General features: G+C 37.8%; 1 protein-coding gene and 1 long non-coding RNA gene across 3 annotated transcripts in view; one reads left to right on the forward strand and one right to left on the reverse strand.

Moving 5' to 3' along the window:
- Nucleotides 1-14933, forward strand: part of Plcxd3 (phosphatidylinositol specific phospholipase C X domain containing 3) — a 145794-nt gene that overhangs the window by 75568 nt on the left and 55293 nt on the right. The window contains exon 2 of the mRNA XM_048428513.3: nucleotides 14022-14730. Coding sequence (XP_048284470.1) covers nucleotides 14022-14730 — 709 coding nt within the window. The remainder of the gene's footprint in view (nucleotides 1-14021; nucleotides 14731-14933) is intronic.
- The window catches only part of LOC125396559 (uncharacterized), a 78048-nt gene that overhangs the window by 4840 nt on the left and 58275 nt on the right, over nucleotides 1-14933 (reverse strand). For both annotated transcript variants that reach the window (XR_014997032.2, XR_014997033.2), the window contains one exon: nucleotides 613-718. This is a non-coding gene — a long non-coding RNA (uncharacterized LOC125396559). The remainder of the gene's footprint in view (nucleotides 1-612; nucleotides 719-14933) is intronic.

Below are 14933 nucleotides of genomic sequence, written 5' to 3' on the forward strand. Positions count from 1 at the left end.
TCAACTTGTGATAGACCCAGCTGTGGTACCCATGTTTTGGTATGTAGAAAGCAGTCTACATGTGTGCAGTCATTTGGCAGGTATTGGTTAATATCATGCTGCAAGGGTGGAAAATGAGAGGGGCATAGGAGAAAAGAAAGCGGAAGATACGGCGTTCTTCACACAGCTACCTATCAAATCTTAAGAATAGGGGAAAAGAATGGAAGACAGGAAGGAAAGAACCAAACGAAAATTCCCCAACCCTCACGTGCTTCTTTGATAAGGGAAAACCCCAGCTGTTAGCAAAAAGTGGTACTTGTGAGTTCATGATAGAATCAAAGGCTTGTATTTCAAGAAGATTTTTCTTCCTGTAGCAAAACATGATTTAGGGTAATGTGTTTTTTTTTTTTAGGTTTTCATTATTCATAAAAGAAAAATAAATAGTGCCGGACTCCCAAGACAAAATTAAACAGTTGGACTTCAGAGGCCTTCTGACTCTCGAATCTGAGAATTTAATAACTAGACTGTTTGCATGTTTCCAGGCTTGGTTTCATCTTGTGGGGGAAAAAAACCTCAATAGGATGGTTTGCGTTGCTTCATTTCAGAACAAGTGATTTTAGTGATGGGGTTTACCTTTAGTGAACATTCCCCCCTCCTTTGTCTAGAACGTCCATGCCTAGGCAATCAGAGTTGCTGTTTTGGCTGCAGATATCCAAAGCTACCCCAAACTCTGTACGGCCTGCAATAGAAGGGTTTAAGAGAGAGAAAAAAAAACAAACAGTGAAAGACACGACACGTTTGTTTGTTTGTTTGTTTGTTTGTTTGTTTGTTTGTTAAATCAGCATCTTACAAATCTTAACTCCTAAGGAAGAATGAAAAAGCCTGGACTGACTGCATCTCTTTCTCTTAACGTGTGTGTTCACCAAATGGGAGGCTGGAGCTCCTCTGTTTCTCCTTCATTGACTGCGGTAGGATAAGCACTGGGTGCTCCCTGTCAGGAGAACACAGTGGTTGGGGGAAGGGGCGGTCTGCACTCATCTGCCCTGGACTTAAGGATCCTTTAGAGTCTTCAGTGGATGACAAGCTGTTGTTGACAGCTCTGGACATCAGAGGAACCAGGGCTCACAATAAGAATCCGGAGCCACATGTGCACAAGGAGGGTCTTTCCTATCTAGAGACCTTTGGTCCTGTGCCATTTAGCACAGAAAAAGCAACTTGTGGTTTAAGGAATGGAAAAAGGGAAGGACTTGCTACAAATTATCTATCCTTACTACCCTAGAACAAGTACCAATATTTTCTTTGCATAATCCTAAAAATTTTATTGCAGTCACAGGCATTTACAGCCTTTTAATGAAATGCATATACCTTCTTTCCTCCATTTCGCTAATGTTTGGTTAAAACCACTTATGTGCCAAGAACTCAAGCCTCCACGTTAAAGGTAGAAACACTGACCCAGAGTGCTAGTAAAAGCTAATGCTTCTCAGTTATTTTCTTAGTGAACCATCCTTTATACTTGCCAGTTAATTTTTTTATAATCATAATTAATAGTGTTTTATCAGTCTCATTGATACATGAAGATACTGAGATTTACAGAGACGGAAAGATACTATTTCATATAATCACTAGTTATTCGATGTCTTTTGCATGCCAATCACTGGGCTTTGCTAGTAAAGGCAATAGTAAGTAATATAGGTCCATTCTTATTCTCACGGAATTCAATATCTGTGGGGGTAATAGAAAACAAACAATCAAAAATTAAGCTAAGAAAAAACAAAACTTAAATGCTAAGAAGGAAACACCACTCAGTCATGTCTTGGGACAAAGAGCAAAGGGTTGGATGAGCTAGACACTTTGGGGACATTAGTTGATTTAAAAAGACAGTGTCTACATTGAGACTTGAATATGAAGGTTAATAGGCAATGGGGTTCCCAAGGGCAAAACTAAGTGGAAACAAACTTAGTGTATTCAAGAAGGAAAAAGAAGTTAAATGTGGTTGGAGCTGCAGAGTGGTTCACATTGAGTGGCAACACAGACCCTGGATAATCACTACCAAAAATGTCAGAAAATATCCTTTTCTTTAATTTCATTGAACAATTCTGGGACAAAACTAGTCACCTTGCTGTGGAAAAAAACAGATTTTCATGTTTTTTTTAATCATAAATAAAGCATACATCTCATTTAGGTCTGAACATTCTACCCTTCTTAAGCCATCCAGAACCTTGGAGGCAGAGGTAGAACTGAATGTCACAAGGAACCAGGTGGTTCTCTTTTCTGCTTCTCTTCCAAATCATTCCCTTACAGTCAGGTCTTTTTTGAATTCCCGTATGAGCTATGCCAAACTTGTCAAGGCCAATTATTGATAAAATGTGCAATTTTCCTCTCCTTTTGTTACATTTCTTTCACAGACAAATCTTCACCCTGCACTTCCTTGTTATTTAGTCATCATTGATTCATCCCTCTCCCTGACTCACTGCAGCTGGAAATAAAAACACTTGCAAGATAACACAGTTTGGTGGTCTCAAGGCTAAATGGGATAAACACTGTACCTTGTTCAAGGGCTATGGATTTGACTTTAGGTGCTCCGTTAGGAGACACAGAATCATTGCCAGAGCTCTTGTATCAAGAAATGATCTCATAAAGTTTACCAAAATGAAAGTTTGTGATTGAAACATATTAATGCTTTATTGATAGAAAATGATCAGCCCAGTTCTCGTTTTCGATACAGTGTTTAATAAACAATCTAAGTCATGCACATTATAAACCATTCAAACTTGGACGTCTCTCACACAGACATAACTCAGGTCACATATGCAAAAATCTATACATCACCTTGTGTGCATGCTGGTATCTGTTCGTGTGTGTGTGTGTGTGTGTGTGTGTGTGTGTGTGTGTGTGTGTGTGCATGTGTGTATGTGTGTCTGTGTGCATACAATTATCTGTGCTAATGTGTGTCTATATATGCTTGTGTATACCTGCCCCTGAAAGGATAGATACTGAAAATGAGAAAACACAAGACATAGGATTCAGAGGAGACAATAATTTCGCAGGCAGCTGATTAGCAAAGAAATAAAAATAAAAATAAATATCTTGATAACTCACTATTCCAAAGTGGTGTTCACAAGACATGGAAGTTTTCAGAAGTATAATATCTTATGCTTCACCCGAGACCAACCAGTCAGGTTTTAATAAGCTCCCAAGTGAATCACATGTGCTTTAACATGGGTGAAGAATTGTCTAAATGGCTGCTTGTGTTTGGGGTTTGTTCTCACCTTTTACATTTGCTAGTAATTTCCCATAGCAGATGACATTTCGCTAAGGACTGAACTACTGTTTTATCTGAAGGTGCCGTGTGTAGTTTATCATAACATTCATTATACTTTGTGATAATGGTGTTTTCCCTGTCTGCTTCTCCTCACTGTAATATGAACACCATAAGGAAAGATCCAGATAATGCTTGCATACTGTTTTATTTCTAAATGCTTGGTCTAATGCGTGATATATATAACAGATGCTCAGTAATTACCTATCAGATGCTCAGTTCTTCAGAGGAAGAAGTGAGTGATTGGAAATACTTGACAGTATTAATACCCGTACCCCTCCTTCGACACTTTTGCTGCTTTTAACCTTTCTCACAATCCCTGCCAATCCATAGGCACAGACACAGACACCCACTACAGTGCCATGTGTCCCATAGGTGCTCAGTTTATTTACTGATTTTTGAAAAGAGCTAGAGAAACATTCTCCGGCAAAATCTGTGCTACATAGGAACTTACGGAATATAGGTGAAGATCAATGATTTAATCTTAACCTGAACGATTTATTCACTTGGAAATCAGTCAGAACAATTAAAAGACATTCTGAAACAGTAACAACAGCAACAGCAACAAACAAGTAGTTAGGTGAACTGAGTCCCCAAACTATGCCTTCTCTTGATTTTTCAATCCTAGTCAGAAGTGATTCTTTGTATGTGAGAATCCTGTTGCTGTGTACATGAAGAACAGCTTCCGTGTAGAACATCACAATGGAAAACATGTGTGATTTAAGCCGTGTGGAAGGAAAGGTGGCTATTGCAGGCAGAGAGGACTAATTCAGAGTACTGGTGGCCTCTGGATATTATCTGCCTGTAAGATTTTCACTAGAGCAAGCTGTCTCTACTTAGTTACTTTTGATGTCTTAAATCATATCATTCTTTATTCTAGAGGCTCCCCCCCGGGGTATAATGTGATGTCTCTAGGCATCCACTACTCATCTTATGCTAGCAACAGCCCCTGTGTGTTGTAACAACCAGAATGTCTCCTTAGGTGTTCAAATAGCCCTGAATGAAAAGTGCCCTTGGATAAGTCCTAATGCTGCAGATGGCTCAAGCCCAGAAGTCTGTTACTGCTTCTCACTATCTGGTTCACGGTGCTGTTAGAGCTCTGTAATTCAACATAGATTTCTTTCCAGGTTTCCTTTTTCCCTCCCCCAGTTTTGTGATTCAAGGATGGAAGGTTGTGATGTGTTATTATTGAGTTAGCAGGGCCCTGCCCAGCAGCAAAGCTTCGGAACATAAGTCCATTTGATGTGATGCTGAGCAGTGCCCAGAGTGAGAGTGTTGCCCTGGAAAGGAAAGGCCCCCACTATGGCGGCTTGGCAGGAAATTGGAAGTAATTTAGTAATGTTCTATTGCTTAGAGTCTTTCTATTGCTTTTCTTATAGATCTGTTGATAATTTTGAAAGAGAAATTTAAATGCATGGGAGAATTGATAGTTGGCAGCAAGGATGGCAATTTTCTGCCCCTTGTTGCTCTTAAATGACCTGCCATGAGTTCATCTATTGACTTAGTAAGTGGATGCAGCGAATGTATAGCCCTCTCGGTGGATACTGAGCATTCTTACCACTGGGAGACATCAATCTAATAGGACTTCCAAATTTAGCATTTGGAACCTTATACCAAAATACCAAAGTAAGGTAATCCATGTCTTTAACTTATGGTCTCTGGGGTGAGCTAAAGGAGTAGGATTTAGACAATTGAACTTAGAGGCTTGCCCCCAAAAGACATTAAAATTAAAGCATGATAAAGTTGGCTTTTCCACTGCAAAAGGATCACCTCAGTGTTTTACCAGATATGTTGGATTTAGTATTTTAAAATGCATTTTTTATGTACCTATTATGTCAGATGAAGTGTGCACATTAATCTACAACTCTGTGCCATTTAATTGTTTTTTGAACCTAGAAGTATTTGATGTGTGATACATGTTCATTATCTTTGTTGGCCAAAAAAAAATATCTTTTTTAAATCAAAGACACAGTCATATAATGGAGGATTAAGTCAAGAACATGTGTCAGAAATGAGATTTAATTCTTCCTATTTAAGGTTTTAGTCACATTCTTCAAAAAACACAAACAACTGATTGGTTTAATAAGTGCGATAAACAAAGATTAATGAGATTAATTATAGACTGTCAGGTGAGAAACAAGTGATTAATTTTGAAGGCTTTTATTTTTTTTCCTGTGGAGTTGAACATCATGTAGTCACAAATAGAGAGTCGCAATTGTTGTATGCACTGAAGAAAAGTAATTTGAACATGAATGTTATTTTAGAATATATTTAATTTTGCCCATCGTTACATTAATAAAGGAAGTAGATTAGTAGACTTTATAGTATTTTCAGAGTCCTCCATGCTCTGCCATGCTACCGGTCATGTGGGCAGCATCAGAGAGGGTGGTCTTTAGAGATTTGGGAGAAGGAATTTGGGACTGAGAGAGCTTCTTTGCACTCCAGAGAGTTGTAATAAAGGAGCAGTGAGGGACAGTAGCTTCAGCAGACCAGCTTCTAGTGACCAGCCTAGCCTTTAGAGATGGCATGTCTGAATTCTCAGGGAGCAGCATTATCAAAGCAAACAGTATCATTAGGAGAGCTGAGACAAGGTAAATCACTGGATCACAAAGCCTATTAGTGAAAAGATGGGAAGCAGGGGAGCTTGCTGATGAATAGAGGGCTGGAGTCATGTGCCTTTTCCTCTCAGATTAAGTCCATTCTAGAGACTGAGCCAGGCTAACCTCTGAGGAGCAAGTTTGACAAGAGGACTGACTGGGAGACCTGCTAATCTCAGTCAAAATGGTCCTTGAGAGCTGTTTTAGTGATCCACACAAGACATCAGGCTATTCGCGCTGGTATGAAAAGAAACATCCCTAAGACAGGATATTTATTTTAAAATAGTAATTACTTCAACACAGTGCAACATGAAGACTGTGTAGCTTGAGGGACAAAGATAAAGTTGAAGAAAAACTCAAGGAAAAGACAGAAATTGGCGAGATAATTACATATGTTGGCGAACACAGGGAAGGACACATCTAGAAGCACACTGAGTTCTGTTTGGGACATTTCAATTCAAGATATAAATAAAGCAATGGAATTTACTTTCCTTAAAGGCAGGGATTCTAAAACTCAGACAAAAGTAGATGTGCTGAATTTTGACATTTTAGAAAAACAAAGAAACTAAAAATTGGATGAGATCACCAAAAGGAACTGAGAAACCTATGGTCATAGTTTGGATATGCTTTCAACTAGAAGCTAGAAGAACAAGAGAAAATGAGGGAGCCTGAGAAAGAACAAAGGCAAGGAAAGAAGAAACTAGGGAAACATTAAGTATTCTAAGAAGTATATCAGCACCAAGAGTCTCAGAATGACTGAGCAGAATTTTCTGATATTTTTTAAATGTGTTTTGGTGGCGTTAGCCATGTACCTTCCAGAGTCTGTGGCAAGAGGTAGTAATGAAGTTATAGACGTGACAGGCAGGTTCTCTTTCACAGCCATCTGCAATATTCCTAAGGTTTCACACCGGCTGTGGTACTCCATAGCCGTAATGCAGTAAGGGAAGGGACCAGAGTTGATAAAGAGAGAGACAGACTAGGCTTCACCTTCTGATGATCTCAGATGGTCCAACCAAACTCAGGAAGAGGAAGAAGGCCCGACGGTGCTGTGTAAAGTGGCCTAGTCTGACCTGACATATAAAAATGATTATTAATAGAACTAGTTATTTCACTTCCATGGTGTTTTCTTGTGCAAACCAGAAGTAGTTGCTTCATTCTGTAGTGTTTCCTCTGCAAACCATTTCGACCGATTGATACAGATAAAATGTTTTTGTATTTATGCAAGATGGATGCTGGAATGAACCCAGAGATTTAAAAGGTTCCTTTTTAATATGCTTTGTTTTATTCTTTTTTTAAAAAAAAGCTTTCTGTCTGGTTTAAAACCAAGTGTGTATATGTGGAAGGTTTTAGGTGGAGAGTAAGACACAATGATAGAGGAAGGAGTTGATAAACATAACCAGGTACCAGTAACGACATCCAACACCCAGAGACAATTAGACATCACTGTAGACGGATGAACTGTGAAGTCTGGAAATGAAAGTCCAACATGACTGCTAAAAGGACTTCACCACACCAGAAGAAATGAAGTTAGGATTTGTGTTATATATTGGAAAGACAAAAAGGAAAACTTCAGTCCAGTTTCCCTTTCTCTTGAGTCATGGAAGCAATCCTAATCATTTTTGTTCTGTCCCAGAAAACGGTCACAAAAATAAGCCCACCTTCTTATGTCTTCACCCAGGAGTCATTTTTGGTTCATAGTGGAAGATAACACACATGCTTTCCTGACTCTGTAGTGCTAGTTCTGGGATTATATGACAATCAGGTTATCAAGTAACCAAGAAATTTGATTTCAGAAGCAGGATTCTTGGAAGAATGGCAGTGAAGAAGGAGTCTTATGTCCTGGGCAGTCAGACTCAAGCTCAGTGCTCTGCCGGGGTAACAATGAGTGGAATTCCTCCTACAACATAGTCAGAGCCTGGATTCACTGGTGAAATTGTGATTATTGGAACTGAATGCTTGCCTACCTTTCTGACTTTAACTTAATGGGTCATTTAGTCTGAAATTGACTTGATACCTCTTCTTCAGTGCATATTAAACCAATCGTTTTATTTGAAATGAGGCTATGATCAAACAGCAAAAAAGTTTATCTGGAAGATCTTGCATAAATAATAATGTATGAAGGAGGCACACTAGAAATTAGTCTCAATCATATACCAACTTTATTAATATAATGGATGTGAGTCTTTAGATGTTGTTCAAAACAACAATAAGTGGAGTAATTATTCTTTTTTTTTATACTTGAGAATCTTGGACACATGTTGTCAAGGACTCTAATTTCCAATAAACATTTCCAAACATGAATTCTGCAACTTTAGTATTTCACTGTCTCCATCATCTCCACCATGAGCTGCTACAGCCATCCTATGTTCAATTGTGCAAATGATATTTGCTTGGTCTTAAGTGAATGGATGTTTCACTAGTTATAACAATATAAAAATGGACAGCAATTTAAACCTCAATTATTGTTATATTTATGATTCTATATAGTATTTGTTTATAGTCGTATTATGGTAGTCATCCATTCTTTATAATAATTCCATGAACTAAAGTATTTTAATTTAATAATATAGAAAAAAATCCATGTCAATAGCTAATGACCTGATAACCCTACAGTGTTAAGCCTTGAGTCTTGGCCCTATTCTTCCAACACTTCTTTTAAAGTTGTCTAAAGTGTTTTGCATTGTCTAGGGTATTTTAATCAAAGAATTATTTAAATTAATGAATTCCTTAGAGTATTCAGCTTAGAAACTAGTATATTTTGATGTCATATTTTACACATCACTTTTATTTGTCAAAGAACCACATATTAACTTTGATAATCTTCAAGTAGTTAGGCTGTAGAAAGTTATTTTAATTGGGCTTATAGAATAGTTACTTAATTTTTTTATAAGCTTTGTTTCAGATGTCAAAAGAACCTCTTAAGTGATATTTTAATCACCATATGGACATTTTGCTTATCATACCCAGAAATTAAAAACTTTAATAAGATATTAATAGTAAAGTCCAGTAGATGGAATATTAGAAAACTTAATTAATCCAAAGGAAGAAAGGAACAGACTAGAAACAGCGATGAGGAACAGATGGGTCAGTAGTAAAAAATGTAGCAGAATAGCTTGCTTCTCTCACTGAGCCAAACCCAGGAATTCAAGGACAGACATTGAGTAGATATAGACCAACTCCCAGGAATGTATGTAAGAAACTCCCTTACAATAAAGACAGGAGGATGCTGAAAGGGAACAACAATAATGCTATGCTGACCTAACATCTAGTACCAGAGAGAGGAGGGAGAAGGGAGAGAGGAAAAGGCATATTGGAAAGATCAATTCATTCAGAACATATATTCACATTTATAAATGCTTATGAAGCTATTAACAAAGTTTCAGAACTTAGAAAGCAAAAAAACAAAAAAATGGCTGTCTTAGTCAATGTTCTATTGATGTGAAGAGACAACATGACCACAGCAAGTTTTAGGAAGGAAACTATTCAATTTGGGATGGCTTACAGTTTCAGAGGTTTAGTTTATTATCACCATGGTGGGAAGCATGGAGACATACAGGCAGACATGGTACTGGAAGAGCTAAGAGTTATATAAGCAGCCAAAGGCAATAGAAAGAAGAGTCAGCCACTAGAATTGATTTTGACTTTTGAAGCTGCAGAACCTATGCCCAGTGACATACTACCTCCAACAAAGCCTCAACTACTTCAACAAAACCATATCTCCTACTCCTTCTCAGGTAGTGCCACTCCCTATTGACTAAGTATTCAAATATAAGAGCCCATGGGGACCATTATTGATAATGATGATAATGATGGTGATGATAATAATAAAACATTATGGTTGATTTTGAAACTTCTTTCTAAGTAATTAACAAAATAACAAATAATAGGAATATGAAAAACTTGAACAAAATCGCCCACTGAATGAACCTAATAAACATTTAGAGCATACTCAGTAGCAAAAGAATAAACATTCTTCCCAACTGCACATGTAAAGTCATCAAATCAAATAAAATAAAATAAAGCTCACTACATATTAAAAGAGGAAAATTATAATCTGTGTATGATGACATGATGGTGAACTCCTGTAATTCCAGAACTCAGAAAACTGAGTTCAGTGTCAACAGGAGAGACATGCATAACTCCAGGTTATCCTTGGTTACATTACAATATCCTGTCTCTAACAAAATAATTATACATGGTATGGATGTTCTCTGATTTAAATTAAGATAAAATAAAAATAATGAACATCTATTTGATAATATATAAATATTAAGTATTCAGAAAATAAAACATAGAATTACACAGGATATACCACAAAGCAAAATTTGGATGATATAGGTAAGACAATGCTTCAAGAAAAATATAGAATATTAAATGGCTATATTCAAAGGTAACAAAGCCTAAAATTTAGCCTAAAAGCTTTAAGGACTACCTAAGAAGTGTTACAATCATGCTACTTGAGTGAGAAAAGTAGTTGTCAAATGAAGAAAAAAAATCAAAGTGTCAATTTTGAAAGATGTAACAGAGTTAAATTATTAAGGGCCAGAACAAACACAGGTACGTGGATATGCCTGCATTTGTAGAGGCGGAGCAGGCCTTTGCTGAGAAGACAGTACAAAGTCAGCGCAAAACAATGAGGGTTCATTTAGGTTCAAGTTGTTAGCTGGAGGCCGAGCATGAAAGCTGTCAAGAGTCCAGGAACACAAAGTCAGCACAGAACGAAAGATTAGATCACATACAGAAGACCCACAAAGGAGAAGAGCTTTCCAGCCTTAAAGAGACGAGGGTAGGAGAACATTTTCTGTCCCTTTCTGAGTGGCCATGAAGTATGGCTTCTATTTTTAAGGTCAACCCAATAGAAAAGAGCTCAATGGAAAAAGTTGGCATTAGGAAAAATCATTCCAAATAAAATTTAAAGTCATTAATCTACTTTCTTTGGAGAAAACCCATGTTTAGGTTATTTATCCCACACTAATGCATCGACTGTCCTTAGTATGAACTGATTTAACTCTTTTCCCAGACAGTGCCTACAGAATGAAACCGTCTTAGTACACTACCCTCAACAGCTGCTTCTTATATGCCGTGGAGGCACCTAGTTTAAAAGAAATGCTAGCAGAGGCACCAATTGTTTCTTTACATGTAATTTTAACTTTTTGTTAGTTTTTGTTATTTTTAACGTCTTTTGAGCTCAAAGGCATATTTTCCTTGAAGGCCAACAAATAACATCATCTTGAAACCATTTTTTTTAATTTCACATGATTTTCAAAGGTTATTTTCACATTAAAATGTTTACTATGTAGTGCATGATAGAAAGGTAAAAGTAAAGCCATAATGGAGAGTCACGAAGAAGAAGAAGGTAATGGTCTACCTTTTCCTGAGGACAGAAATGCAGTTAGGAGTGGCTGGGGGAAGTAGAGGCAGATTTTCCATCCTACATCCAGCCTCTAGGAAGGTGTGCACGCTCCTGTGAATAATCTTCATGTATGAGGCTATAGGAGCTGTAATGAAATTCAGTGGAACACACACATATTAAAAATATATAGAAGGAAGGAAAGAAAGAAAGAAGGAAAGAAGGAAGGAAGGAAGGAAGAAAGGAAGGAAGGTCAAGACATTGGAAGACAAGTAGGGAAGAAGGAAGTACATTCCAGAGTAGGAAACAAGAAGGGACAATGGATATGATCAAAATATACTATATTCTTGTATGAAGTTGTCAAAATAAAATGAAATCCATTATTATGTATATCTATAGACACTAATAAAAATTTAAAAACTAGAAAAAAAACAAAATCTCCTTTATAGAATAAGAAATCTAGCTACATTTGCTTTTCATTCTGCCTGATTCTAATTAATGTCTTTTATAAACTTGAAGATGTATCCAATATTTCCACTCTGTTTCCTGCATGAGGAACCTTTCCTTACTTGTCTAAAGTGCACATGATTATTTAACTATTTTGATTTTACATCATCCAATTATAATGCTTCTCAAATCCATACATTTCTCTGTGTATATTAATCTACAGTACAGTTTGTTCAGCTTCTTCTCTTAGATTAGAAATTGGATAAACAGGTACTAATAAATCAATATTCAGAAAATATTAAAATATGCTAGTGACAGATGCAAACTTCCAACATTATTTACTCAGAAATGGCTGACATTTTCTTCCTATACCATCAACCAAAGATAAATAGACACACACCTTAAGATTAAATTCAACATGGCATTTCAGTTTATTTGGATTACCTTTTGTTGCTTAAAAAGTCTAAAAACTCTGAGATGTTCTCTGTTTCAAACCTTAAAGTTCACAATTTTCTGGATATTAAAGTACATTTGCAAATTATTTTACCACAGAACTTTCCATAGTATCCAAAGCTAATGCTCTCTGACTTCTGTCTATGGGCAATTTCATCTCTGCGATGATAAATGGTTATACACATGCACAGAGATGAAGCACATACAGGTATAGTTATAGAATGCAAACAGGATTAATACTGCATCCCAGAAAAAAATCTGACAAGCAGATTATTTGACAAATGCCCTGACATGTTGCCTCCATAAATTTAGAGGAGCATTTGTGTGTGTGTGTGTGTGTGTGTCTAAGATTTTGGAGAATTCAAAGATCTATAAATACAATCAGTTCTTTGTGGATTTTATGTCAGAATCAAGGTAGCAAAAGGAACATAAGAGAAAGCTAAGTGACAGATGGGGAACAATGGCTCAGGGACAAGGTCATGAAGATGAAAAAAAAAGCGTGTCACAATTGGAAGCCCATCTGTGTTTTCTGCTGTGTGAAGCATCCAAGATGCATGAGTTCCATTTCAATGACTCAGTAATCATGACTAAGTACTCAAGGAAGACTGAAAAGATAAAACTCAACCTTGATATTATTTTCTTTACAGGTCCTGATTGCGTGTCAATGGCACTTTGTACTTCCAAGCGAATGATAAACATGTCACTGCATTTATGGTTACTTGACACTTGTAACTTCCCCCAATAAATAACTAAATAAATACCTCTTGTTTTCTGATAGAAAGGATTCCTATAAATTTAAAAATCAATTTCATTGAGAGGCTTTTCTTTTGAGAGAAAATATTGTTGAACATGTCTATTGGTTAATTTTTAAGCACAGTCAGTTGTGTTAATTTCCAAGAAATTCCCTTGTTTATTTAGATCAGATGTAAAAAGCATCTGGTCTCATCTTAGTCCACAACTGGCCAAGTACAAGGTCAAGGATGAAGTTAGCTGTACTATCCTCTTACTTCTCCTTCCCCCATCTCACCATCCCTCATTTGCTTTCCAAATGTGTTGGGTGAGAATTCACACTCTGCTTATCTATCCATACACAGGACTTTTTTGTTCATTGAGACAATCCCTATAGAGTTAGAACAAAAGGAACTAGTGTATTGCTTTTCTTGCTGCTATGACAAAATACCATATAAAAAGCACCTTAAAGAATAAAGAGCTTCTTTTGACTCACAGTTCGAGGGTGAGGGACAGTGAAGGAGGAATAGCAGTGAACTCTGCCCCAACTCTGGCAGCGGGAGCATAGAGCAGCTGGTCACAAGGCACACATAGTCAGGAAGCAAAGAGATGACTTCTGATACTCTTTCTCATCTAAAGCGCCCAAACCAGGACATGCTACTGTGCTACTGCCCCCATTCTGGGTAGATCCTCCCATATCAGTCAACGGTCTCTACCAATGTTCTCCCGATGATTTTCAAATTCTGTCCCATTGACAAGATTAACTCTCACAGATGGTTGAGGACAAAGTATTTAGTCTGTATCAGTTGTCACACATCACACTTCATGAATCATTACACTGCTGGTGTAGAAAGCCCATCCTTGTTCGTGTGGTAAGTTTAATTCGCAGCAGATGATTGCATGACCTTTGAAGTAATTATTTGAAGGAAATCATTTACTCTTTTGCCCTCAGACTGGTTAACTGAAATGTTTCCTCTCCTATACCAGGCCATTCAAAGGATCCCCACAACATATGGACACTAAATGAATGCTTCACCATAGTTCTTCTGATTCCTATGAGGGGAGAGTGAGTGCTTTTCAGGAGGGAAACAGGTGAGTTGTAGAAAAGACCAGAAATTAACCATATTGTGCCTTGTTGCTCTCCCAGGATCACATGATTCCTTCAGCTTCTACATTGATGAAGCGTCTCCTGTAGGCCCCGAGCAGCCAGAAACTGTCCAAAACTTTGTCTCTGTGTTTGGAACTGTAGCCAAGAAGCTGATGAGGAAATGGTTAGCCACCCAAACAATGAGCTTCACTGGCCAGCTAGGCGCTGGCATTCGCTACTTTGACCTTCGAATCTCCACCAAGCCTCGAGACCCAGACAATGAACTGTACTTTGCTCATGGTTTATTCAGTGCCAAAGTCAATGAGGGTCTTGAAGAGATCAATGCATTTCTCACAGATCACCACAAAGAGGTAGTATTCTTGGACTTCAACCATTTTTATGGGATGCAGAAATATCACCATGAAAAACTGGTTCAAATGCTGAAAGACATCTATGGAAACAAAATGTGCCCAGCTATTTTTGCCCAGGAAGTGAGTCTAAAGTACCTATGGGAGAAGGACTACCAAGTATTGGTCTTCTACCACAGTCCGGTGGCATTGGAGGTGCCCTTTCTCTGGCCTGGGCAGATGATGCCAGCGCCCTGGGCAAACACGACAGACCCTGAGAAGTTGATCCAGTTTCTTCAGGCGTCCATCACTGAGAGAAGAAAGAAGGGCTCGTTTTTTATATCTCAGGTGGTGCTGACACCCAAAGCGAGCACTGTGGTCAAGGGTGTGGCAAGCGGCCTCAGAGAAACAATCACAGAAAGGTAAGTGCCCTTCGGAAAGCCAGGAGAATCGTCTAGTAGTCTAAACTCAACTTATAGAGCACAAAAGTGAGAGAGTAAAATATCTTACCAAGGTGCATTAGTTTGCTAGGGTAACACAGTAGCACAACTGGGTGACTTAAGCTAAAAAGCTTCCCTAGGCTCTGGTGAGAGCTGACAGTTCCTGTCCCTGGTTTACAGATACA

This window comes from Myodes glareolus, chromosome 15 (genome assembly GCF_982192425.1).
Source record: "Myodes glareolus chromosome 15, mMyoGla1.1, whole genome shotgun sequence".
Taxonomy (NCBI): domain Eukaryota; kingdom Metazoa; phylum Chordata; class Mammalia; order Rodentia; family Cricetidae; genus Myodes; species Myodes glareolus.